Source organism: Mus caroli, unplaced genomic scaffold (assembly GCF_978045245.1).
Source record: "Mus caroli unplaced genomic scaffold, Mus_caroli_1 scaffold_1, whole genome shotgun sequence".
NCBI lineage: Eukaryota > Metazoa > Chordata > Mammalia > Rodentia > Muridae > Mus > Mus caroli.
The window spans coordinates 114,978,152-115,005,388 of NW_028227256.1; the positions used below are offsets into that span (position 1 = coordinate 114,978,152).

The window sequence follows — 27,237 nt, forward strand, 5'->3', positions numbered from 1 at the left end:
CTTTGTTTTCAAACAGGTTGAATGTCATTTTTACAAAGTTTGATGAAGTCCAAAAGTCTGGAAATATGATACAGTCTGCAAATGGTGAGTGGGAAAACCAGTCTTCATTTCTGTGTTTTTCAATTTCATGGCAGTAATGCTTTTGATATTTCTAAACAGGTACTAGATGTTTCAATAAGGTTTCAGTAGACATTTTGAGGTCTTAAAAGTTAGGTTTCTTCCATCTACTCCTTTAGAGCCTGTATTAAATCCATTAGTTAGTCTGTTCTCATTCCTCTAACTTGCTGGAGCAGATTCAGTGATACTGGGCTATCTTGGCATCATGGGGACCTATGCTTGGCTCTCCCCTTCCTCCCCCACGTCTATAACCTGTGTTCATTTAGCAGCCAGAGTAATCCTGTTAGAATGCAACTGAGGTGATGCTAGTGACCCATCTCATACCCATACCCAGACTGGTAATGTGACCTTGACCCCTATTCTGGTGTCATTTAGAAAGTTCTCTCTGCTCCTATCACAGTGGCCAGCCTGCTAAATTAGACCTTTCTTAGCATCTCTGTGCTTAGACTTGCACTTCCTGAAACCCTGATCACCTGGTATCATCATCACTTTCTTCTTGGGATACATATGGTCTGGAGAGTGATCTATAACAGTTTTATTTTCTGTTGTAAATGAGTAAGTTTATTAAATGTACAACAAGCCAAGTAAAAGGATAAATAGTAGGTAATGGTTAACATCATCAAAACACATCCTCAGACCAGCCAGCCAGAGCCTGTTAGTGTGGCAGCCATCTGGAGTTCACAAAGGGAATCTCAGGCAGAGTGGTATGTCGCCTTGGGTGAGGCTTCTAAGTGAAAGATAACGACAGATAGGGATGGATGACCTCATCAGACCGGGGGCTGACTGGGAAGTTGAGGCAGTCAGCTAGAGTTCCCAAGAGAACTTTCTCTCTGAGGCTCAGCATTCCTTCCCACGGCTGAACCTTCTGGCTTCTCTTTCCCACTGCAGGCACTCTTCTGATGTGGGATAAACAGTAGTAACCTCTGTTAGAAACAGCCTGCTGCTGGGCATGTGGCGTACGCCTTTAATCCCAGCACTCGGGAGGCAGAGGCAGGTGGATTTCTGAGTTCTTGGTCTACAAAGTGAGTTCCAGGATAGCCAGGGCTACACAGAGAAACCCTGTCTCGAAAAACAAAACAAAAAGAAACAGCCTGACTTCTGTTTTCAGGGGTGCAGTGCTTTACTTTTGGGCTGTTTTGCTGTTCTCTTCCTGCGCTGTCACAGTGTCAGTGGGGCCAGCCTAACCCTAGCAAAGGGGGCTTGGACAACACTGGGCATAAACATGCTTGAGCCTGAAGTGGGAGACACAGCCTTCTTTCCAGAGCCAGCTTCTGGGAACAAGCTCAAATAGCACGTGACGATTTAACAATATAATCCACATTACCCCTCAGCTGTCCTGATTGTCATACCAGAGGCCACCTGGAACACTGTGGTCAGGGGGTTCCAGAGACCTTTGGCCCACTGTTTGATTCTTCTTAGCAGTTTCACTCTAAGATGCTTGCTTACTTTTGTGGTAGGGTCTTCATTGAATTCCCTGTACTTCTTTTTACTGTATTTCCACTGAGCATAGCTCATTTCTTCATGAAAATCCCTGGCCTGTGCTAGGTATGTGATACATAGTGTTCTATAAATATGGAAAGGACCATGATATGTGAATTGTGGCCTGCCATTATACCTCTTCACTATACATTGCTTGCCTTCATTATACTTTGTGATGATATTTGAAGACAAATGGGTAACTTTTGTGATTCCCCAAAGGAGGAAAATACAGAAGCCAGTTATTATGAGAATGAAAAGCCATCCAAGAATAAATTGTCAACAAAGTATTTTTTGTGTGTAAATGTAATGTGTATATTTGTGAATTCAGGCACACACATGCTACAGTGCTTGTGTCGAGATCAGAGCACCACCTCTGGTATTAGTCTTCACTTTCTACATTGTTTGAGATAGGGTCTCTTTGCTTCCCACTACACATACTGGGCTACTTAGCCCAGCTTCCAGGAGGTTATACTGTCTGGCTTTTTTGTGGTTTCTGGAGATTTGAACTCAGGTCTGCACAACTGAGTCACAGATACTCGGCTGACCTATCCATCTCCCCAGCCCAATAGCTCCTCTGGAATTGCTAGGGCTGGGCTCAGTGCAGTGGCACGTTCCTTTAATCCCAGCACTTAGAAGGCAGAGGCAGGCCTCTGTCTCATATCTGTGAGTTCAAGGTGAGCCTGGTCTACATAGTGAATTTCAGGATAGCTGGAGCAATGTAGAAAGATCCTGTCTCAAAAACAAACAAACTAACTAACAAACAAAGGCTCATAGAGCCCACCTTCACATTTTGAAAAGCTTGAGGTTATAAAAGAAGATTTTTATGTGTCAGGGCAGAGCAGACAATTGATTCCAGGTTTTGGCTCACCTCCTGCTGTGTACTTACCATCCTTCCATTGATAATCCTAAGACCTTGTATTTGGACAATGTAGTTTTTATAGACTACTTGGTGACCTAAATTATTTTCTCCTTTAAGGTATGTTGTTTTGTCTTGGTTCTAATGATGTAGCTCAGGATGGCCTTGTACTTACTAGATAGCCCAGAATGACTTTGAACTTCTGATCCTCCTACCTGTCTTCTGAATGCTGGGATTATAGGCATCCCTATCTCATTCATTTCGTTTTCATATAATTATAAAAATAAACCATATTAGTGAAGGAAAATAAGTAACAACATAATTCAGCTATTGACAACAGAACTCCTTACCCCTACATTTTCTTAGAGCCCATTTTCCTGTAACTGTATAATGTGTGTTGCTCAAACCCTATACTTGGATGTATACTTTTATATCATCTCCAAGATTCTGCCATCAGTAGGACTGGGACCAAAGCCATGGCATCTGAGTCCTGCCCTAGTCTCCAGCGGGTACAGGGGTGTCTGGGGCAGAGGCATCCAGTTAGTGCTAAAGACAAGCTTCTCCTTCCATGTGTATATTCAGGTTAGTTTGTGTTGCTTCTTCAGTGGGAAAACGATCAGCACCAAGAAAGTGCAGGGTAAGAAGCAATAGTCATTGGGGCTGGAGAGAGGGAGGGAGCTTGGCAGGTAAGTGCAGGTGCTGCTCTCAGTTCGAGCACCTCCATCTGCTGCTCACACTGCCCCTGTCTCCATTCCAGGAGATCTGATGTGCTCTTCTGGTCTCCTCAGATACCTGCATGTACCTGGTATATTACAGATATTCAGGCATACAAACATACAAATAAATAAATAAATAAATAAATAAATATGAGTCTTAAAAACAACAACAAAAGAAACAGTAGTTGTGGCAGAAGAGTTACTGTAAGACAGAGTCCATGATTGGAGTCTTACCTAGAAGAGACTATATATCCTCCATGGGTTTTACAGAATATGTGAAGTATAATTTAAAAATCAGAAGTGCCAAAGCTAGGCGGCTCCAGGTGCCTGGCGGCAACATTTAATCTCCATGCCTGTATGTAAATACTGTCTCCAAACTTAGTAAAATATTTCCTCCCCCAATTGTGTGTGTTTGTCTTGTGTAGACATGAAGGGATGCAGTGCACCCTGTAAGGCAGTGTGTCGGCAGGTGTTCAGAGGTGGGGCTTTGAGGAAATGGTTTGATCTTCATAACTCCAACTTCTTGAATGAATTGATCCATTGGAAGATTCATAATTTGGTGCTATTGTTGGGAAGTGGTAGTAAGTAGTAGATTGGGTCTGATTGAAGGAAATAGGTCACTGGGCATGTGCCTAGAAAAGCTGCACCTTGTCCCTGGCCTTGTCCTGACCCCCTCTCTGCTTCTTTGCTGCCATCTTACCTCACTGTGACCTCCCTGCCATGATGGCTCACAGGTCAGGTCAGCCACCCAGCTGTTCATTACTCTCTGAATCCAGGGTTAAACCAAGACTCCTCCTTTAAACCCTTGCAGGTAGCACTTCTTGTTATTCTCTCACTTGAGGGACTGAGGCAGGAGGACTGCTGTAAATATGAGGTCAGCCTGGGCTACACCGTGGTTTCCAGGCCAGTTTGTGGTACAGTGAGATCCTGTCTTAAAAACAAACAAACAAACCACTCTTTTTAGAACAATAAAAAGCTGATTAGCACAGCGTGTCTGTGTCTGCAGTATATGTGGGCTTAGGAGTAGGTTTGGGGATGAGAACGGTTGTTTCGGGAATCTATGGTAGAAGCAGTAAATGATGAGGACCGCTTAGTTGAAACTCTCTTGAAGCCTCCACTACATTTGCTGTGTCTGACATTGCTACCACCTCCCAACAGTGCCATCATATTGTGGATCTACCAGTGGATTCATTCATTTATGGAGTTAAAGCCTTCAATAATAGTCATTTCTTCAAAGCCCCATCTCACTTACCAAATGTCAACACACAAGCTTTGGGGAAGAAACTTTGTATCCAAACCTAGACACACACACACACACACACACACACACACACATGCACAACTTGGGCAGAGCATAAATATATTTATATGTATTTAAAGTTATTAAAACTAAAATGTTTAAAGGGGAACAGTACCATGGATGCAATCTTTAAACATTTTGGATTCCTAACCTAAATAACTCCTTTACAAGTAATTTTGAGAGCTCAGTCTACAATCAGACTACCAACCCTCCAAACCCAAGCTGCATGGTAATCTCTTGCTAGAGTTGTTGAACTCTGAGCTGGTGTGCAGACATGCAAGGGCAGTGCAGTAAAGCACGCTCCCACCTCTAACCTCTGCCTCCGTAACTCCTGGGGTGATAAGTCTCTGAGCTGCCCTGGGCTGCACGTTGTTGGTGTTCTACTCATTGTAAGTCTGTAAGCTCCTCTTTCACCCGTGACTGAAGTAAATGTACATATTAGTTTTAGGGCTTTCATAGCTTCTGTGGGATTGTTACCATAGGCAGTCAAGCCATCTGCACATGGGAACACTTGCTTCTTTCACATCTGTCTTCCTTTTGTCTTCCTCTCTCCTTGGCTTACTATGTGGGGTAGTGGGGTAGTGTAAACAAGGTTGACAGTGTTGGCTCCCGTCTTCGCTCTTTCACCACTGACACAGTGTTAGTAGTTGATTATGAGTTAACAAAACAAAACAGAACAAAACCAGAACAGCTTTATTGGAAGCTGGAGCGATGGCTAAGGGGAAGAGCACTGGCCGCTTTGCCTGAAGAACCAGATTCCATTCTTTGAACCCATATGGCAGCTCACACTATTGGTGACTGCAATTCCAGGGAGTCTAATGACCTCTTCTGGCTCTTGAAGGCACTGCATGAGTGTCGTGTACAGAGATCGCAGGGAACCCCACCACTTATCTATCTCCACCACTTTATCACTTTATGCTCCTTATCTCTCTTTGTCTGCCTGCTTCTCTCTCCCTCCCTCCCCCTCTGTGTCTCTGTTTCTCTTTTTCTGTCTTGCCTATTCACACATACACATACACACCAAAAAGCAAAACAAAAACCCAAATCAACCCTTTAAAAATACCCTTATTAAATTGAAGTAGTTCTTATTTGTTTCTTTTTAATTACAAACAGCTTTTACATTTAATTTTCTTAGATGTCATCATATGTTAAAACTACATTCAGCTCACTATCTGAAACTTCACTTTCATGTCTGAGTGTGTGGTTACATGCTTATAAGGCTGTACTTGTGTCCGGATGCACATTTATACTTTTAAAAGTATGCAGTTTGTTGTTTTTTTTTTAATATCAAAAAGTATACACTCATCCTGCTGTTTAGTTTTTGATATTTTATTACTTCAAAAAAAAAAAACCAATGTCAATTAGCACATGTATTCATAAACCCTGGAAACCTACTTTCTGTCTGTCTATGGTTTTGCTATCATGGACATTTGGCTTTTCTGTTTGACTTCTTGCACAGAACAGTGGTTTTAGTGTTTAGCCAATAGGTACAATCTATCCATGCTAAATTTCTAAATTATGCCCCCTCCACCCATTGTCATTGTGTAGCACTGTCTTGGAACTTGATATGTAGACCAGGTTGGCTTTGAACTCACAGAGATCCCTCCTGCCTCTGCTTCCCAAGTGCTGGGATCAAAGGTGTGCACCATCATGCCCAGTCTTGTGGCCTTACCTCAGCTGACTGTAAAACAGTGTCTTTTCAGTGTCTGTGTCATTCAGGTTCCTGATCTGGATTGTACCAGCATGTGCTCAGTGTTAGGATGTGATGAGTGCTGCTCCGAGGTGACCAGGGTGTGAGTGTGCGTGGTCCCCAATCAGAAGTATAGCCAGTGTCAGTAGCAGCGAGCCGGTAACTGAAGTGGGTAAATACTCTTCCTGTATGTCTTCTGTCATTCTTTAGTTTTGCAACCTGGTGCAAGCCAATTCTTGGCAGTGCCTGCTTGCTGTTCTTATCTGAGGAATGAAACACCCCAGGAAGATTTGCAGAATAGTGAAATGATGTATAGGGCCCTTAGCACTGTGCCTAGATGGAGCTGGTGCCCAACATGATTGGCTGACCGCCTGTAGGCTGGCTGGCTGACTTACTTCTACCATAAGGTGAATACTATGTGAAAATAAATTCATAATTATTTAAAAAACTACTTCAAATTATTGGAATATGCATTGACATTTTCCCCAAAAGCACTGTTTTTATTTATATTGGGGCTTTAATGTCTTTCATTTTAGGAGGAGAAGGAGAGGTTCCCTTTTTACCCAGGGGTCTCTGTAGTGTTATAGGGAGCACCATGGACTCAATACACTAATGACAATGTTTGTCTTTCTCAGCTAAAGCCACCAGATATCAGTCTCTACTTCTGCAAGAATGCAGAATGGAGGATTTTATCTGTTATCACTCCAGCTTCTGTTTCTAATGCTTTGAAATCATTTCACAGGATAGTAGACAGGCGTGTAATGCAGTGCCGGATCTCTTCATTTTGTTTTGCAAAGAAGCTGGTGGACTCTGTTTAACTGCCTTTGCTGCATTGGCTTTAGATGCCCAGTGGTAAACCTACAGGGTCATACTTGTACACCCTGAGACCTTGTTCTTTATACCAGTTACTGTTGTACAACAACCAAGCGGCCTCATTTCAGCATTCTTGGTATATATGTAAGAAATACTAGTGCAGTTTTGAATATGCTAGGGCCAGGGAATGGCACTATTAGCTGAGGCCTTGTTGGACGAAGTGTGTCACTTACGGGTGGGCTTTGAGACCCTCCTCCTAGCTGCCTGGAATACAGTATTCTCCTGTTTGCCATTGGAACAAGATGTAGAACTCTCACTTCCTCCAGTGCCACATCTGCCTGGATGTTGTCATGCTTCCTGCCATGATGATAATGGACTGAACCCCTGAACCTATAAGCCAGCCCCAATTAATTGTTGTCCTTTTTAAGAGTTGCCTTGGTCATGGTGTCTGCTCACAGCACTGGAAACCCAAACTAAGACAATTAGCAATTCTTTTGCACAGCCTGTCCACAGGAATGTCACAGTAGCTATTTGTATTTCCAATTAGCTGCTTCATGTTTGCCCTCTACCTGGGATCTGCTGCCAGCTGTCATTGCAGTCACCACACAGCCAGTGTTTGCCTTATCTCAAACAAGTGAGTCACTGTGCTGAAATCAGTAGCTTGTTGGGTGCTTGCTTCTGTGGGACTGTTATTGCACAGTTTCTTCTCTGACAGCCCCTGATGTATGACCAGTTTTCTACATGGTAGTGTCAGTTCTCTGGCAGTGGTAATGTGGCAGTCAGACTGGTGCTTGAATCACTAGACACATTGGTGCACCTAATACTCCAAGCAGTTTGCCACATTTAACTTTTAAAACACATTTATTTGAATAGACACCCGCCGTGGCATTCAGATAAGAGGTCAGATGATAACTTTCTGGAGTCAGTTCTCCCCTCCCACCATGTGAGTTCCAGGGCTTGATCTCAAGTTGTCAGTCTTGGCAGCAGGCGCCTTCACCCCCTGAACCGTCCCACTGATCCTTTTGCTAATTTTTATTTTACTTTTTAACACCTACCTACCTACCTACCTACCTATCACTTTTCAAGATAGGGTTTCACTGTAGCCCTGCAGAATTTATTCTGCAGACCAGACTGTCCCCAAACTCACAGAGAGCCACTTGCCTTTGCCACCCAGGTGCTTGGATCAAAGATGTACACCACCACCACCACCACCGAGTCCTTTGCTCATTTTTAAATTGTGCTATCTTAAGTCTTCATGACTGAACCTTATGAATTATTTTTAGACTCATGGACAATATGACTCCTAGCATATAAATAATTTGCAGGACCCCCTCCCATTGTGCAGGTTGTCCTCTCTCCTTTATGTGTTAGTATATAAAATTTGTAATTTTTGATGACATTCAATTCATGTTTACTTTTGTTACTTGTGAACAATGACACTAGTTTCAGTCAGAAATTGAAGCGCTAAATTAGCGCTAACTTGGATAGACTTGTTTTGTAAAGATTAACTGTTTAACTTCCGGACAATTTCATACATGTATCTGGTACATGTGATCATACCCCATTACCTCTCTTACTTACCCTTCTCTGCTGGCCCTGCTGGCTCATCTTCCTGTCCTGCCCCCCTACTCTCATGGCTTTTGTTCTTTGTTTTCGTAAGGTGCAGGTACTGAAAATAATTATCATAAGCACATTTTTATAGAACTACTAGTGTTAAGGGTAATGGCTTTAAGGAACAGATAAGGAACAGATAAGGCTCATCTTGACATACTTAAAATTATATTCATTCCTTTGTGAGTATAATACGATTGTGACTGAAATTAGCAATAAAGACATAGCCAAGTAGCCATGTAGAATGTCCTTTCTGTCTGAAGTGGGTGCTTCATCTCCACGCAATGCTTCCTTGTTGCTAAGCTACCCAAAGATTCAGTTTTGTCTGGCAAAAAATATGAGCATTAAAAATATGTTGTTGTTGTATAGATGTATTTTTTTTCTTTTCCCATCTCCATATAATTAGCAAACCCCTTGAAATACAAATTATAGTGTTTCCTTCCATGGTTTTCAAAAAGCAAATTATTTTCTGTGTACTTTCTTTTAATCAAGCAGATGTGCTGTGCTTCCAGGCGAATTAGACTCTCAGAGTGAAAGAGCATTAATTAGGGACTAGTCAGTGTCCTTTATCCATAGCCATTAAACAGTCTTGAGTTGTGTTTGATTGACATGAGGCCCTGGACATAATTTGGTTAGAAAATTTATGTGTTGTTGTTTCCTAAGAAAAGCGAATATGTTAATGAGGAAATCTAGAATGCATCATATTGATTAAATCTCTGGAAATGCTGTAGTCTGTAGCTAAAGGAAAGAACAAAATATTAGAGAGAAAATCACACACTCGGTTAACTGATAATTATATAACTCTTATCATCTGTTACACACACGAATATACATCACCTATTTTTTTGCTGCAAAATGCAGCCTTCCTTACATTTTTTACTGTTGAAAATAACTTGCAAAATGTTACCTAATTTAACTTCTTGGAAGTTAGAACTCCCCGTAAGCCTGGAAACAAACCACCGATGAGCTCAATGAGCAAGTTAGGTAAGGTCTGGAATGTTGCCAGGTGCGGCCAGGACAAAGCATTCATTTAAAGGCGAGCCTTTATTAAGTGGCCAACCCTCCATTATCCACTCACACAGCTTTAAAGGCAGTGTTGCTTGATAAGTGGCTCAGGTGGATAATGGTCCCATTCTGTCCTTACTTGTTTACTAGGCTGTGCATCTCACAGGCTTGGAGAGTTCAGAGTCTTAGGAAAGTGTTTCCAAACTCACAAATAGGCGGGCCTTGTGCTACCAGGCTGGCAAATGTGTTGAGCTGTGCTGAGAAGCCCTCTCCATATAGCCTAGAAAAGATTGCCTCTCTGCAGTGCAGTAGAGTAAGCAGCAGGTGCTGCCGGCGTCATGTCCATGTGAGACTGAGGTTGCTTCTTGTTTGAAGGTGTATCGTTGTTAGGGAAAGGGAGTTTCTTAAGGGAACTGAGAGTTGGTTTGCAAAATGAATAAGCTGTAAAGACTCTTATTTATAATCTGTGAGTGAAGACAGACAGAGGCAGTCCCCTCCCTGGCCGTTGTGAAAAACTCAGGGCGAGAGTCTAGGCTTTTATTTTGGAATGAGGTGGCAGTTGTCACAGTGCTTCTCCTGCAGAAGGTGTGGGAGGAGAGTCTGCTGATGCCTAAGCTGCTGTGAGAAGGGCATTTTTATCTGGTACCGGATCACTGACAACATGACCACTGGGAAAGGTAAGCCCTTGTGTTTTGGAAAGTGTAATTATTACTGATATATTGGTACATCACATAAACAGGACATTTTATAATCGTGTTGTTAGCTTATACCCATGGGTATAAAGTAAAGAAATGGTTGCTGTGAATGTTATTTACAGGGTGGCAGGGGAGATGATAAGGCCTGCAGATGAGAGTAGTAAAGTTGATGACCTTAAAAGACAAGGAGGAAGGACACACAGAAGCAGAGGTGGCCAGAAGTCAGTCCTCAGTGGGTCTTTTGTGTACTTTTAGCTTTTCTGTGCTCCTTTATGTTCTGGGGATAAATCTGTTTTTATTATCTAAAGCATTTGTTAATATGCTTAAGCTGTCTTCAGAACGGCTGGGAATGTCTGCGTTTCTCCAGCTGCTGCTAGAAGGAAACTACAGTAGTAGTATACTGTCACTGCCTTCCAGTCCCCGTGTGGGAAGGGGGATTCTGTAAATTGACGAAAGCTGAGGAGTGAGGCCACCCGGCACTTGCTGCTCACACACTGTCCTGCTGCCTAGACTCACTTCCCCTGGAGGATTTGCCCAGGCTTAGGCAGTGCTGAGAGGATGGGGAGGCTCCACAGAGATTAGGTCTGTGTTGACCACTGAGTGTGGCTGATGGTCTAGGAGCAACCTGTTGACTGGCCTGCCGTCCTATGGGTCACGTTCCCAGCAGACCTAATCTACTGTCTCTGAAGGACATTTCCAGACCCTTCAGCTGAAGCAGAAACGACTCAAAGTGCAGCTGCTCACAGTGACCTGTGTTCATTTCTCTTCCACTCTGGGGAACTGGGCTCCTCTCAAGTACTTTGGCACTGTGCTAATATTGTAGGGATCCTAAAGGGCACATATGTCTATCTTGTTTGCATTTTCTTGTGCTATTCTGTGTGTGTGTTGGGGGGGGTATACACGTGAGGCCAGAGGTTGACTTAGGGGAGTGGGTTCTCTTCTTTTCACCATATGGGTCCTAAATCTGAAGTCCATTCATCAGGCTTGGCAGCAAGTGACTTTACCCACTGAGCTGTCTTGCTGGCATGATGACTCCTTCAACTAAGCCTAGTATAGCTGAAACCCAACAGAAGTTAATCTTGACTGAAAATAATCCTATTAGAAGATGCTGTATCTCTGTTCATATTTTCCTGTTGATAATTTACTGGGTTAAAGCAATGGTAAATTTCATACCTTGTAATGCCTCTTGTCAGGGTTATTGACTGTTTAAGCTGTTTAGGAAATCAATACCTGGGTAGGAATGTTAAATAATTCATGTGCCAAAGAGCCTTTCATTTGAGGGTTTGAAAACATGTTGCTGCTGCTGATAATAGCATTTGCCTTAAGTTGCTGTATTTTCGGACTATTTTCTAAACACCAGGGCAAAATAGTCTGGAAGTCAATGGTTGGAAGCCTGGAAGGAGCCCTTGCTAAACCTGAATTTAGCACAAAGATCACACATCTGCTTGGAGGCTCCTTTCAAATGGACTAAATTCAAACTCTCTGCCTTCTGTGACTGAGATGCAGTTTAAGCTGCAGGTGTGATAGCAAACAGGGATTTGAGGCCACTTCTGGGCAGGGGTGTGTCTGAATATCTGTCAGTCTGTGGCTGATAAAAGATAGGTTGACAGTATGCACATGACAGCAACAGCTGTTAGTTACTGTTCGGTATTCTCAGAGCACATTCCTGCACTTTGTTTGTTCTTTTTATTTTGTTATCCTCAGTAGGCAGCCCCTGAAGAGAAGGACTGAGGTGTCAGGTTTTCTGTAGTTGGGTCAGTGTCAGGACACAGGGAAACTCCACACTGCTGTCTGAGATCAGTTTTCCTCTATCTGGCATGTCCTCCTGCTTCCTAGTCCACTGCTGTTATTATGGAGTTATGCTTGCTCCTATGATTCTGAAACTATGCCATGCTCAGTAGCCGCTGCAGGGAATAACTCAAAAATGAAAGCATTGAAAAGGACATTAAAACGGGCATTGGAGCCAGCTGTGGTGCCTTCTGCTTGAAATATTAGCACCCAGAGGAGAATAACAAGGTCAAGGCACTGGCACTCCGTCACTGGAGGATGTTCTGATGCGATGTTTCTGTCAGATGTTTGCTAAGGAGATTTGGGGGGTGCGGTAGGATGCCGCCAAAGCAAATTGTGATATGGAAACGATGAGTTTGGTGTAGCAGCAACTTGTTATTATTGGAGGAGAGCATGCGGAGAAGATGGCCAGGGTTCCGTGTGCTAGCATTGAATGCTATTACTGTAGAATGGAAACTTAAGCCACCAAGACTATGTGAGTGAGGGAAACAGAAATGCAGCTTATCCATCATAACCATTTCATAAAACAAGGCATGGACACCAATGGGAAGTAAGAGAGATACCATTTTAGAAAGAAGATAGGCCTTACATGAAACAAATTTAGTGCTGTGACAAGTATACTAGTTTTCTTTAACTTCAAAAAAAGATCTGTTTTATTTTAAATGCTGTGTGTATACATGTTGCAGTATTTGTATATGTGCATGTGTGAGTGTATGTGCCCTTGGAGTCTAGCAGAGGCTGTTGGCTCTGCTGGAGCTGGAGTCGTAAGTAGTTGTTGCCTCTTGATGTAAGTACTGGGAACCAAGCTCAGCCATTCTTAAGAGGAGCAAGTGCTCTTAACTCCTGAGCCACCGCCAGGCTCAGTTTTATTTCTCCTTATTCTTCTCAGTTTTCATACAGACCTAGAGTAAATCATCTTTAAAAAAATATTGCCAGTCCTTCAGGTAGCTTTTGGTGGTGGTGTCTTTACTGTTCTAGTTGACAGGAGAATCTGGGAGAGCAGGGGCTAAAAATGAAGTGGACTAAAATCTTATGAAATAGTTAATAGTTAATGCTTTATTCAGAGCATCTGACAATTTATACTCTGAGGGTTAAGAAGAGTCACATCAGTAAAGTGTGTGATCACAAGGTCAAGCCACATGAGGCAAAGCCATGTTTTTCCATCGGCATCTGAATAACAACAGCTGGAGTACACTCACTCCTATCTACTACACATGGAAATTATCTCAAGAACAGTTCTGTGTTTTGCAGAAACTGAGGTCACAAGAGTCTTGTCATGTTTTCTTGGGATTTTTCTCCCAGGCAGAATTTTGACACAACTCCATTCTCAGACTGTGTTCTGACAGTGGTTGGATATGTTATATCTGTATTATGTTAGCTATTTAGAAAAGACTCAAGAGATGAATAAAGCACATACAGATGTAGTTGTATATGCAAGGGAGTTTAGAGAGGAATAAGTGAGGAAGAACTGCCCTGAGTGTGGGTGCCATCCATAGCCTGGATGTCCAGATAGAGTGTTAGACAAAGCCCACTAGTGTAAGCCCAAAGGCTCTTCCCGTTCCCTGGCTCGTATGATGTGAGCTTTGCTCCATGGACTGAAACTGGCAGGTAAGGTACAGCCTTCCTCTGTATTTGCTGTTGTGTTTTGTTTTTGCTTTATGGCCATTAAAATAACAGTAACATGATAAACATGATATTCCACCTCTGTGATCTTCCTCTTCCAATCTAGAAACCCATGGAAAAAGCACATGAACTGTCCTATCCATAATCTAGCTAATCCCTGCTCCTAAGGCCATCTGAAAACGAGCAAGGACACAGTGAAAACCTAGAGCAGGCCAGGGAGACTGTGGCCATGCATTCTGACTGTGGTTCTGGACAAAAAGGGCCCTGTCTAAGGACTAAGGGACACCAGGCAGACGTGCCAGTAGGTAATGAGGCTGCATCAGCCCTGGTACTTTAGTCTCGAGTCTACTGGGTTACTTTACTGTATGAGATAGCTGTGGGGAAACTAGTCTGGAGTATGTGTAAACTCTTACTTTTAGTAACTCTGTAAATGCAATCCTTTCCCCAAAGTTTATACTAAAACTGTAAGAGCTAGAAAGAAGGAGAGGGCTGGGAGTGAGGGCGTTTCTAGAACAAAGAACAAAGGAACAACAGAAAATTACAACTTGATTGATCTATAACTCTGAGGGGGGGATGGGGGTGGAGAGGGATGAGTCTTTTGAAACCTCAAAGCCCATTCCAGTGACACACCTACTTCAGTTGTCACAAACAGTACCACCAACTGGACCAGGTATTCAAATATATGAACCTGCAGGGGCCAATCTCATTCAAACTATCAGAAAATTTGTAATAATCGCATATTATTTGTAAGTCTAGTTTTAGGGACCCGATTAATTGTAGATAAGGTCATCAGGGTAGATTCCCATATTTGAATCCTCAGAAACGGATGTGAGAAGGATCTGAGACGCAGTAGCTCTGCTAGTGGAGTACGTGCCTAGCATTCATGAAGCAATGGTTCTGTACTGCCTTGCTCTGGAAGTTCCCTGTGTGCAGTTAGCATGATTTGTTTACGCCTTATACCCAGTACCTATCCACGTGCCTGAAAATGTAACAGATATTTACATGTGGAGTTTAGGTCAACACACAAAGGAAGGAGGTGGCTTTCCACATCAGGTAACAACAGGATTTCCATTCCTTGGATAAGTTGCCTGGCTGGGTTTGTTTGTTTCTTTTGTTTTAGTAACTCAGTGCTTTACTCCTGACCTTGGAGCTCAGAAGAGAGAATCCCTTCTGGTCCCAGTAGGTTCTGTCTCCATCCCACCACTGTTTCCCTCACAGCTCTTGCCTTTTCTCATTACCTTCAAGAGGTGCATCACCAGCTAAAAGAGCATTAGCCCTTTAAGAGTGGAACATACTTTTGTTCTGGGCAAAGGGTCTGAGGTGAAGTTCCTGCATGACACAAAGCTGACTTCTGTAGAAAGGATAGAAGGAATTTTGGTTTTGTTTGAGGCAAGTCTCAGTGTGTAGCACTGTGTAGCCCCAGGCATACTGGAATTACAGCCACACACTGTCTCTAACCCTGGCTTTAGAGGGAAGCTTGGGGTGCTTTATAAATTGAGTATAAACTTTCTTATACACTGTCCTCTGTCATAATTGGACAATGAGGTTATTTGGAGAATTGGCTTAGAGGCTGGAGGATGCTGTGAATAGCCAAGTGCATCATCAGTCAGTACGCCTGTGTCTGACTAGGATGATTAGGATGTGGGGTGTGGACAGTCCCTTGGTCTATTGAGGCCCGGTAATAAACCTGTGATCCTTGTGTGAGGACAGGTATTACATAAGCCATTTCAGGACATTTGTAACTGTAATTTACAAAACTCTTAGAGAATCTCCCTTACTGCATGTGGGACCATTATATAGCCCCCTCTAGTCCATATGCCTGGAATCTCCCACTACTTGACAGCCCTGAGCTCCCTTTGCTCACTTCCCAGTTTTAGCCTGCAGTTAGTGTGGCCTCTATATGTGTCATGCATCAGGATGTCTGAACAATTCTGTAAACATGACAGCAAGAAACCCAGTTTGGCTTGTTCTGGTACCTGGTTGCAATCAAAAGAATTTTAGAAAGCTAGCTTCTATGCAGTGTTGAAACAAGTTATTCTTGGTCTGTTACTGTTTGCTTTGTAATTATATCAGTAATTACAGCAGTGTGAAGCTGAGCTAACTGTTGAGTAGGCTGAAGGTGATGCTGAGGTGCTGGTATGCTTGCTTTAAGCACATCCATGCTGTGATTTTCTGACCACAGACAGCCATTGGTTATAATACAAAGCTTTTCAGATACTTAGACTGGGAATTATTCATACTTGAATGAACATTGTTGTAAAGAAACTGAGTGGATAAAACAATCTCAAACTCATCCATACTTACCCACAGCTCTTTATTAGGAAGAAACTTTTAGTTTCTTAAATAATAACTTAGATTCTAGCAGGGTTTGAAGAACGTACCTCCAACCCCAGCAACTGGAGGTGGGGATGGGGTGGTGGCGGCAGCGTGCTTAGGATTTAGAAGTCATTCTTGACCATGTGTTGAGTTCAAGGCTGTCCTGGGTTATATCTCACAGAACAAACCTCAGGATAGACAAGGTGGTTCAGTGGGAAAAGGCATTTGTCACACAAGCCTTGCTACTTACTTCCACCCATGGAATCAGCATACACCCACTTGATAAAGTTGCTCTTTGACCTCCACACAGGTTCGTTGATTGTGTGTGTGTGTGTGTCTGTGGTGTGTACATACATACTTTTAAAAAAAGAAGACATTGTTTTCTTTCTTTTACTGCTTTGGCTAATTCTTTAAGTATCTTTGTTCTACCCCGTGCGTCTTTTGAGCTGTTGGTCAATGGAGGCTTATATAATGTTCATGTTTCCCTGGGAGGGGCTTGAAAGTAGCTGGAAGTTCATATCCAGGGAGTGCAAGAGTTGGTGTGAGTAGGTTTACACTCCCTTTTTCCAGTCCCTGTGCAGGTGACTGAGCGGGGATGCCAGGTACCTGAGGACTATTTTCTGTTCCTGACAGGCTTGGTGTCTGGAGAGCTAAGACGGTGCTGCCTTATTTCTTCCACACTCTTGCTCCGGCTGAGCTGGTTGTATGGCTAATAGAGGAGCGAGAGAATAGTTTTATCTCTGACCTCAAACTTTGATCCAAGTGGAAAAGACAGTTCAATCTGTGAAAGAGGTGCTGACCAAGCCTGATGAGTTTGATCCTTGCCAGCCATGGTCAAAGGAGTGAACCAACACCTTCAAATTGTCCTCTGACACCCCCCCCCCCCTTGCATGTGCCACACACCCCCACACACACACACCAACACACCCACACACCCACACCAATTGACTAAATGCTTACAAAAAATTAAAGTCAGGCCCAAGAATGACTCTGAACAATATGGAACTACAGACCTGAGGCCAGTGGGCCCCGAGCTCCATGGACTGAAATGTGGACTGAGGAATACAGACATGAGATCACAGCACAGGGCTTCAGCGGGGAAACTTCGTAAGGACACATGAGCGTCCAGTCAAGACACAGGACGGGACCATGCTTGTCAGCTCCCAAGCTCTTACAGACCACTCAACTGGCCAGTCAGGGAGGTCAGTGCAGGCTGCCTTTCTCCTATCCATTAATGTTCTTTTTGCTAGTTCAGTACCACCATATTGGCTATATGTAAGTTGCGAAGTGGCCTCAGTATCACCAATTGCTCTTTATAACTTGAGATTTTGCCTTCAGCCTTCTACTCCCTCTGCCCAGGGTATGAACGGCTCCAGAGTTCCGAGGTTTCTGTATCTGTGCTCATGAGAGAGCTGCTTTATTATCTCACGAAGGATTTCTTGTTCTTACACTTGCTTAGAAGTCATCCTTGGGATTTGTTCTGTAGGTGCTCAGCATAGTAGCCAAAGGTGTTCCAGGCTTAAACAGGATGTGCACACATTTAAAAGAACCTGACACTCCCAGTTTGTCAGTATCAGCTACAAGAAAAGCCACGAGTCACATCACACAGGGCCCGGAGGAGAGCATAGAGGAGCCTTTCTAACTTTATTTGGCCTACTCTATATAAATACGTCACACTGGACATGCCTCTGGCAAGGTGTTGCCACAAGTCTGCTCCCATACTGGGTTATGAATGCTACGTGGGACTGGCATTCCTTCCTTTGTTCTAGCCCTTAGCAGAGTGCCTGGGAGCACAGTCACACACAGTAAAGAAGTGCTGGAGAGATGCAGGAAAAAAGAGCAGTCCATCTTTGGACATGCCCTGCCTCTGCATCCTTGTGTCGGGAACGCTGAGTATATTCTCCTTTCTAGGCTACCTTGCTGTTCTCTTCCTGGAACCTAGAGGATGAGTTGAAGGCTGCCAGGAATCCCATCAGCTCAGGTGCCCCTGGTACAGATGAGATAGTAGTAGCATTACTTCAGAGAGCCAGATATTTCCTCCTGTAGGCTCCCCTTCAAAGCCTTCCCAAGGCAAGAGAGCAGGAAGGCTTCTTTTAGCCCTGGCCCTCCTCCTCATGAGTATGGAACTATATCTCCCCTCCCTCACCCCCCCCCCGATGTTTTGGTTCTTCTGTGTGAGTGTTGACACTTTCCAGAGGAACCCAGAACTTGCAATTCCAACTTTCACAGCCTTGATGTCTGTCCTTAGATTGACTCTCTGCTCACACCTTTAGTCACAGTGGCTTAGGATGATCTCTCTGACTATTTTTGTGCGCGCGCGCGCGCGCGCGCACACACACACACACACACACAAGTCAGAGGACAACTTTGTGAAACTGGTTCTATCCCTCCACCTTTTTATGGGTTTCTGTGATCTAACTCAAGTCTTGCTAAGCAACCACCTTTACCTGCTACAACATCTTACTCACCCTTTCTCATTGTTTCTGCCATGTGTGCCTTGTGTGCCTTGTGTGCCTTGATCCCTCTGTTCTGCCTGATTCCTGGTTAAGGTTTCATTCTCAAGTAATTGCACTCTGTTGGTGTCCCTCCTAACGCTGGTTTGGTTTAAGTTCATGGATGACTGTGTACTTGGGCCTTTTCTGTTTTTCCAGGATTCTTTCTGTTGTGTGTAAAACTCATCTTCTCCCAGTAGTCTCAGAAGCACACTGGTTTGCCATGGTCTCCCACAATCAGGCTGACCTATAGTTTTTACCTCAAGTATATCTTGAATGGTCTTGCCAGGAGTGGGTTGCTGGAGGCTTAGGAAAGGATTCCACTGCCACTCTGTGGAAACTTTTCAAGCCTTTTAGAATGCCTGTCCTAGGGCTATGAGAGAAGAGATGAAGCTCAGATGACTGAAGAATTGAAGGTGGCTGGGACCTGAAGGCTTCAGTTAGCTTACTCCAGGTTCCTACTCCTAGACTATCAGACAGCAGGACTACCTGGGAAAGTGTTCCCTCTGGTGGCTGAAGATAGAATGGATTCTTTGTTTGGGGCCAGGCAAAGGTATGCTTCTGCAAGAAGATATTCTCTGGGTAGCATACACTGTGTAAAAAATCTTAACCTCGTGTGATAGCAAAGCTTGCACAATTAGAAATACTCATGTCCATATGTTTGCTGTGGCTAAGGCTCTAGAAGTCGTCCTGAGCTGACTGATGTCTGCTTAGCCAAAACTCTGAAGAAGCTGGGCATTCAGATCCTATCAGATGCCAGGCATAGTGGTGCATGCCTTTACTCCCACCATTTGGGAGGCAGGAGCAGAGGCAGGCAGAGCTCTGTGAGTTTGAGGCCAGCCTGGTCTATATAGTGAGTTCCATGACAGCCTGAGCTACGTAGTGATCCTATCTTCAAAATCAAAAACAAAACAAAACAGACGCTAACAGAGAGTAGTGTGCTTTGTAATTTAGTTAAGCAATGCTGAAATATGTCAAGAACCCAGGACTCTGTGTTTCTGTATCCAGGACTGCTCTCTAGCCACTCTGTCACAGGCTTAGTTATACAAATGACCTATTTGCCTTTTAAGGAGTGATGCTTTCTACAGATGAGACTTTTCCAGTTTACTGAAACTAGGCACCTTTTTGATGGTCCACCCTCTCTCCCTCCTCCTCCTTCAGGAAAAGATTAATATTTTATTCACTTAGGAATTCACACAGTATACTTTGATCATATTTACCTGTAGCCTCTTTAGATCTGCTCAGATGCATCACTGTCCTCCCTCCAACCTGAGGTACTCTTTTTTTTTTTCCCTTTAAATTTAGTAACCTATCAACTCCCATTTGTGCTGCCTGTATATTTCTGGGTGATGGATCATACACTGGATCATTGTCAATGAACTAGGAGCCACTCTTAAAGAAAAACAATTCTCCCTCCCCAAGAAGCCATCATCTGACCATAGATCTTCAGTTAGGAATGGGCTCCAAGCTGGAATGCTATCTTGATCCTGTGTAGGTCCTGTACAGTAGTCCTGTTACATCCAGTAGTCTCTGTTTTGCTGTGGTCTACCCCAGTCTCTGGCATTTAGACTTTTTCTGTCCCCCTCCATGATGGTCCCTCAGGATTTGGGGTGGTGGTAGTCATGATATAGATGTCCCATTTGTGGTTGGGCGCTCACCGGTCACTTACTATTCTCTGTACTTTGATCAGTTGTCTGTTCTGTCATTAACCACTACCCAGTACAGAAAGACACTTGTTTGGTGAGGTCTGAGAGCTGCAGATCTATTGATAGACAGATAGGAATTTAGAAAGCAGTTGAATATTTTGTCCAGTTAACAAAATAATAGTTGTACAGTTAGCCCTGAGGCCTGTGAGCTAGCCCCTCAGCCATGGCTGGCTTCTTGGCTAGATTTGTGGTTCTAGGCATGCAGTTCCTCCTGTGGAGCAGGCCTGATATCCAATCAGAAATCAGTTGGTTACCCACGATTGTACCCACAGACATCTTGCTATGCTGGTCATTGTTATAGCTCACTGGGTTCACAGCTCAGTAAGACTGTTGGTGACCCCCTAACAGCCCCCAGCAGCCGTTGCAGCACTTCCTAATACTAGCCAACAGGGCAGACGCTTCCTGGTCAGTACTAACCTAGTAGCTCCACACCCTGTGACTAATGTGTGTGCTGGTTTCAGCAACAAGGATTTACCACCAAGTTCTGGTGTGTGTGTGTGTGTGTGTGTGAGCGCGCGCGCTAGCATGCCCATACACATAGGCAAATGCTGTGGAACACATGGAGGTTAAAGGATAGCTTGTGGTAATCAGTTCCATATGTGTCAGTTCCATATGTGTCCCAGGGGTTCACTCAGGTTGGCAGCCTTGGCAGCACTTGGCAGCAAGTGTCTTTACCTGCTGAGCCACCTTGCCAACCCTCCTTTACATTTTTAAGACACGATCTCTTCACTGGCCTAGGGCTGGTTGGCTAGACTAGGCTTTCTATCTCTGCCTCCCTAGGACTGGGATTAAATCACAAAGCACCACACATGGATTCTTTTACTTTTAGTGGATTCTGGGCATGGACTTTGGCCCCAGAATGTTTTATCGCACCAGCGAGGAAACTAAACAGCAAGGCTCTTTTCTCTGCTGTGTCTTTGTTTGTTTGTTTGTTGTTTGAGCTTCCTGAATCTGTAGGCATATTTTCCTCATTAATTAAAGATCTGACTCTTGTTACTGATAGTTTTCTAGCCTCCCCTGTATCCTGCTGGGAGTCCAGTTTCATGTGTTTCTGTCTCATGATTCTCTCTCTCCCTCTCTTCCTCTTCCTCTCTCCCATCCTCCTTCCCTCCCTTCTTTTTTTCTTTTGCTGTTATGTGTTTAAGTTCTCCAGTCTGCTGGCATCAGATGCCCTGGAGCTATAGTTACCGACTGCTGTAAGCAACCAGCTATGGGTGCTGCAAGCCCTCGTCCCCGCTGATCAGTTTTCCAATCCCTGCAGCTTTTGTCGTTTGATTGTGTAGTTCTTACACGTGAACTTTTAGATGACATCTGGTCCAAGTATATTTTATGCTTTTTGGAAATCACTGCTACCTGACTGATGTTAGATTTCCTTTTTATTTTTATTTACTCCAAGGTGATTTTAGCATCCTAAATGACTCACACTTGCTACATGAGTCCCTGGAATTTTGATACATAAGCTTTAATTTTGCATCATTAAAATGTTTACAGTAGAGCTGGAGGATTGCTCAGTGGTAAAATGCTTTCTGCACAAGCCTAACACCCAACTTCATCCCCAGTCCACAGTGGAACAGAGAGCTATTTCCAAAAGTTGTCCTCTGACCACATATGCACCATGACACATGCACAATCACACACATACAAAAATAACAACAATCAAATAAATTTAAACTGTTGATAAGTAGGTTGAATTTTAAAAACCAGAGATAATGGTTTTTTTTTTCTTTTAAATTTTGAATGCAACAGAGAAGATATTGAGCCTTGCTGGCTTGAAAGTTTAAACATGCATAGTATAAATTTAAAAAAAAAATCAGCTTCATTAAAGGAGATGAAGCCTAGAAAACATACTTTTTGCCAGTCTGTCTAATTGACATGTTTGTAAGTGATAATTTAATTCAGTGTCAGCAGAGATGTGGAGCAAGATAGGCACTTGACTTTCCAGGAAAGTAGACATTTATATGGCTTTTCAGAAGAGAAACTTAGTACATTAGTAAGCATTTTCATGCTGATTGGCCCAATAATGTGCCTACTTAACTTACAGTTAGTTATTGGAAGGTGTTTGTTGCAGTCCTATTTCTTTTCATTTTTTTGCATTTATTTGTTTGTTTGTTTACTTATTATTTTGTGTGTATGTGTGCATACATGCTCACATGTAGGGGTGCCAAGGTGCTTCTGTGAAGGTTAGGACAATTAGTGGGGGTTAGTTCTCTCCTGTTTGTGATATGGGTTCTGGGGATCCATCTCAGGTCATCAGGCTTGGAGGTGAGTGGCTCTACCCACCAAGCAATCTGGCCAGTTTACAACCCTTGTTTCTTTTCTTTTTTTTTAATTATTTTTTTTAATATATTTTATTACGTATTTCCTCAATTACATTTCCAATGCTATCCCAAAAGTCCCCTATACCCTCCTCCCTCTCCCCCATTTCCCTACCCACCCATTCCCATTTTTTTTTTTTGGCCCTGGCGTTCTCCTGTACTGGGGCATATAAAGTTTGTGTGTCCAATGGGCCTCTCTTTCCAGTGATGGCCGACTAGGCCATCTTTTGATACATATGCAGCTAGAGTCAAGAGTTCCGGGGTACTGGTTAGTTCATAATGTACAACCCTGTTTCTGATAGTGAGATATTACACAGCTAAACTGCTTGACAGTGGTTGTCTCAGTGGGGAATTTCCACTCACAAAGTACCTTACAACCATTATAAGTAGCTTTATGAAAAATACTCCACCACAATGGGAAAAGTTGAGATATTTCAAGAAGTTGCATTGTTCAGGTATTTTTTTTTGTAAAGTGCATTGCACATTGTACAGAGGGACACATGGTGATCCTAGCATTGCACCTTGTACAGAGGGACACATGGTAATCCTAGCATTGCACCATGTACAGAGGGATACATGGTGATCCTAGCATTGCACCTTGTACAGAGGGACACATGGTGATCCTAGCTCTCAGGATCACGAGTTTGAGGCCAGCCGGGGCTGCAGAGCAAGGCCCTGTTTGGGGAGGAGACTGAAAAAAATGGGGCTAGGGAGACTCAGTGAGTAAAAGCCCTATGGTACAAGTGTGATGACTTGATTTCAGAGTCCAGAACCCACATGAAATCTGGACTGACAACATGGACCTCTGTGATCCCAGCACTCCTGTGTGGAGGTGGAGGCCAGAAACAGGAAAGGTCCTGAAGTTCACGGACCAGCCATAGAACACCCCTATCAAACAAGGTGGGGGGGGTGAGGACAGATACCTGAGATGTCCTCATGTGTACTTACATATTCATATTCTCTCTCTCTCTCAAACACACACACACACACACAGTGGGAGAGCATTCTGATTCTCTAAGGTAAGAACAGTCTTGGTAGTTGCATTGTAAGCTTGGCCAGAACCTTAATTCCAAATGTAAACCAGTATTTTCAAGACTGATGGTTGTTCTGTATAGGTAAAAACTTACTGCTTTCAAACGGTGACTTCTGTGCTTTCTTTTCAGAAAAAAATTTTGACGATGAAGATTCTGTGGATGGCAACAGGCCTTCTTCTGCCAGCTCCTCATCATCCAAGGCTCCATCAAGTTCCCGGAGGAATGTTACCCTGGGGACCACCCGTAGGCTCATGTCATCCAGTCTTGGATCTAAGTCTTCAGGTAAGAGCACATCCTGTATGGTGTGCTGGGGTCATCATCAAGAGTCCTTGCTTACTGTGTCCCCGTGTGTGCACACTCTTGCTTGCAGTCTTAGATTGGTCTGCCACTTTTCTGTTGATGCTGATGAGCTGGCAATCCTGGCTTAAGATGCCCGGTAATCACCACGTTCTAGAGAGGCCATCCAGTCAGTACAGGCAGCACAGAGGAAAGCACAGCCCCACGGTAAATCAAACCCTGTTTGCCTTGGCCACCACTGGGCTTTTTACCACATTGGTTAAGACCAGAGCCAGATTGAAATCTTGAAGATAAGATTTGTTCACACTGGTAGCATTTTTCCTTGTGAAGATCAGTGTGAGTTTGGGTAAATAAACACAAGAAGACCAAGTGAGATGGCTCAGCAGGTAAAGGCACTTAATGCACAAGCCTGGTGATGACAGTCAGTCCTTAGAGACCTTCTTCCAGTTCTCTGTCCTCGTCTTGGACAGATTGACTGGTTATTTATACCTCTGACCATGCATTTCGCTGTCACATTTAAGTTTACACTCCAGTTTCTTACTCTTTTCCTCTAAAACATCATGTACCCACTTTCTTTAAAGCCATGCTCACTGATGATGTTGTGCCTCGGGGTTGAGGGTAGGGAGGTGGGTAGAATCCCACAGTGGTGACAGTGCTCTACCTCTTGGTAGTCACTTCTGGGTGACGGAAGGCTTTAGGAGTGCTGCTTCCTAGTGGTCTGTCCTGGAATTACAGTATCTTGACTGGATTCACAAGGAGCCACTGCCCTCTCCAGCCCTGCCAGTCTGCACTGAGCCCTGTTGGCGACAGGAAGGCCTGTGTTACTGTGCTTATGTTTGTCATTCTTCCGAATATTTTTGAGTGCTGTTAATTTTTTGTTGTTGAGTTTATGTTTACTTAACACAAGCTTCACTATTTTTAAAGGTTTATTTACTTGTATTTTATGTAAATGAATGTTTTGCATGTATGTTTGTGTGTGTCTATGTGTATATCTTGTTCCTGCAGCACAAGTTCCTGGAACTGGAGTTGTAGATAACTGTAAGCCAGTCTGAGTTCTCTGTAAGAGCAGCAAGTTCTTTTAACCTCTGAGCCATTTCTTCAGCTTTGTTTCAAGGGGAATATTTTCAGTGTTTCATTCACCTCCATTGTAGCATGTATCAAGACCGTGTGTCTTGCATATGCACACATGTACACATGTATACGCTGGCCTGCTTATAGAAGTCAGAGGACAACTTGGGGAGGCAGTTCTTTGCTTCCATGATGTGCATCTCAGGGAGCAAATTCAGATTGTCAGGCCGAGGTATCTCACCTGCCCCACCGATATCCCTCTAATGTATTTGTCTTTTCTCAGTCTTCCCTCGAGTAATAGCAGTTCCATAAACAGGGAGGGAAGATGGTTCCTGCACAATCCCATGACTGCTTTGCTGCCCAGCCCTTACCCCTAGCCCTTCCCGGAGTCTCCTCTGGGCCAGTCTTCAGCCCTGTCCTGATCCTTTTCTTCTTTAACATCATAGTCCTGATTGCTGTAGATGCTTTTCAGATGCTGTGGGTTTAGAGGCTCACAGTGCTCTGATCATATGCCAAAGCAAACGTAGGGCTGATTGCACACCATAGCCCGTGACTGACACCCATGTGCCTGTGCTGCTGTCATGTGAGCACATTTCCTGCTACCAGGGGTATATTTAAACATATTTTTTGTTTTATTAAGTTTTAAGTGATCCAAAATACAATTTCAGTTTTGTATATTCATAATTCTGTAGTAGAAGTTTTATACAGTGTTCAGTTCACATTATCTTTGTTTTAAATTTTTTTTAACAGCTGCAAAAGAAGGAGCTGGTGCTGTGGATGAAGAGGATTTTATTAAAGCCTTTGATGATGTACCTGTAGTGCAGGTGAGTGTGGGTCTGGGCTGCTATTAAAATCAGTGTAGTGGTTCGATAAATGGCTTAGTTAGTCTAGGTTTAGAGCCTTCAAGAGGACTGAATTTGATTCTTTTTTTTTTTTTTTTTTTTGATTTTTAATATTTTTATTACATATTTTCCTCAATTACATTTCCAATGCTATCCCAAAAGTCCCCCATAGCGCCCCCCACTTCCCTACCCACCCATTCCCATTCTTTTGGCCCTGGCATTCCCCTATATTGGGGCATATAAAGTTTGCAAGTCCAATGGGCCTCTCTTTCCAATGATGGCCGACTAGGCCATCTTTCGATACATATGCAGCTAGAGACAAGAGCTCCGGGGTTCTGGTTAGTACATCATGTTGTTCCAACAATAGGGTTGCAGATCCCTTTAGCTCCTTGGGTACTTTCTCTAGCTTCTCTGAATTTGATTCTTAACATTCATATTGAGATGCTCACAACTGCCTGTAACCCCAGCTTCCGGGTGTAATTGCACTCTCTTCCAGCGTCTGCAGGTGCCTACAAATGTGCCACACACATATAACACACACGGAGGCAAATAGGAGTAAAAATAGATTTAAAAAGTAATTTTTTTTTAATCAAGAGAGAAATAGTCTTCAGTCTTTCTTTTTCAAATATATCTATACGAGACAGCTTTATGTTACAGCCGTGAAATGCCTGTGGCAGCTAACTCTATAAAGTGAAAATATTCATTTAGCTCATAACTTTGGAAGCCCAGAATACAGTGTATATGGAGCAAGCCTGGGAGCCATGCCTTGTCCGTGTTACATCACGGTGCTGGAAAGATGGCCCTGGAACAGCCGGCAGCCGGCAACTCCTGTCAGACCAGAGAGAAAACAGGGTGGGTCAGCTCAGGCTTTCATAACAAGCCTTCTAGAATTATCTCCGCAGTGACCTGTTAGTTGTACCACCCAGGCTCCTGTCCTTTTCACACAGTGGACCTTTGGGGACTCCTGTCCAAACCCTGACATCATTGCATGCAGAATCTTTACCTCTCATTGTGGAAACTGAAACTCTCAAGACTATACAAGATCTAAGGTACAGATTAGAAAATGTGAGGGCCCTGTAAATTACAACAGGAACCGAAGTCCTGGTCCCCTTTGATGTCTGTGGAAGATTAGGAAAGATGTTATGTAGAGTAAGTTTGTCAGGTTACAAAAGAGGCAGTGGTGATTGACTAGAACAGAAGATGAAGATGCACATTAAGAATTTTTTCTTAGAAAACTCCCTCATAGCCAATGAAGTACCGTAGACACGATGGAGGATGCGGCTTGCTGGCTCACTCGCAGGTCCATGCTTAGCTGGTTTCCGTGTACAGTCCAGCAGCCTCTGCCCTGGTGGTACCATGGGCGAGGCCCTTCTTTACCAATCAGTAATTAAGACAGTCCCACACCAACATTCCTACACGCCAGTCTGACCTGGGCAGCCCCTTCATTGAACCTTCCTTCTCAGATGATCCCAGG

General features: G+C 43.6%; 1 protein-coding gene and 1 pseudogene across 33 annotated transcripts in view; one reads left to right on the plus strand and one right to left on the minus strand.

Annotated features, from left to right (window-relative positions):
- Positions 1–27,237, plus strand: part of Clasp1 (cytoplasmic linker associated protein 1) — a 207,252-nt gene that overhangs the window by 79,756 nt on the left and 100,259 nt on the right. For all 33 annotated transcript variants that reach the window (XM_085840302.1, XM_085840310.1, XM_085840351.1 and 30 more), the window contains exons 8-10: positions 17–84; positions 23,686–23,838; positions 25,672–25,745. In XM_085840302.1, coding sequence (XP_085696428.1) covers positions 17–84; positions 23,686–23,838; positions 25,672–25,745 — 295 coding nt within the window. The remainder of the gene's footprint in view (positions 1–16; positions 85–23,685; positions 23,839–25,671; positions 25,746–27,237) is intronic.
- Positions 6,768–7,721, minus strand: LOC147006112 (proteasome subunit alpha type-6 pseudogene; annotated as a pseudogene).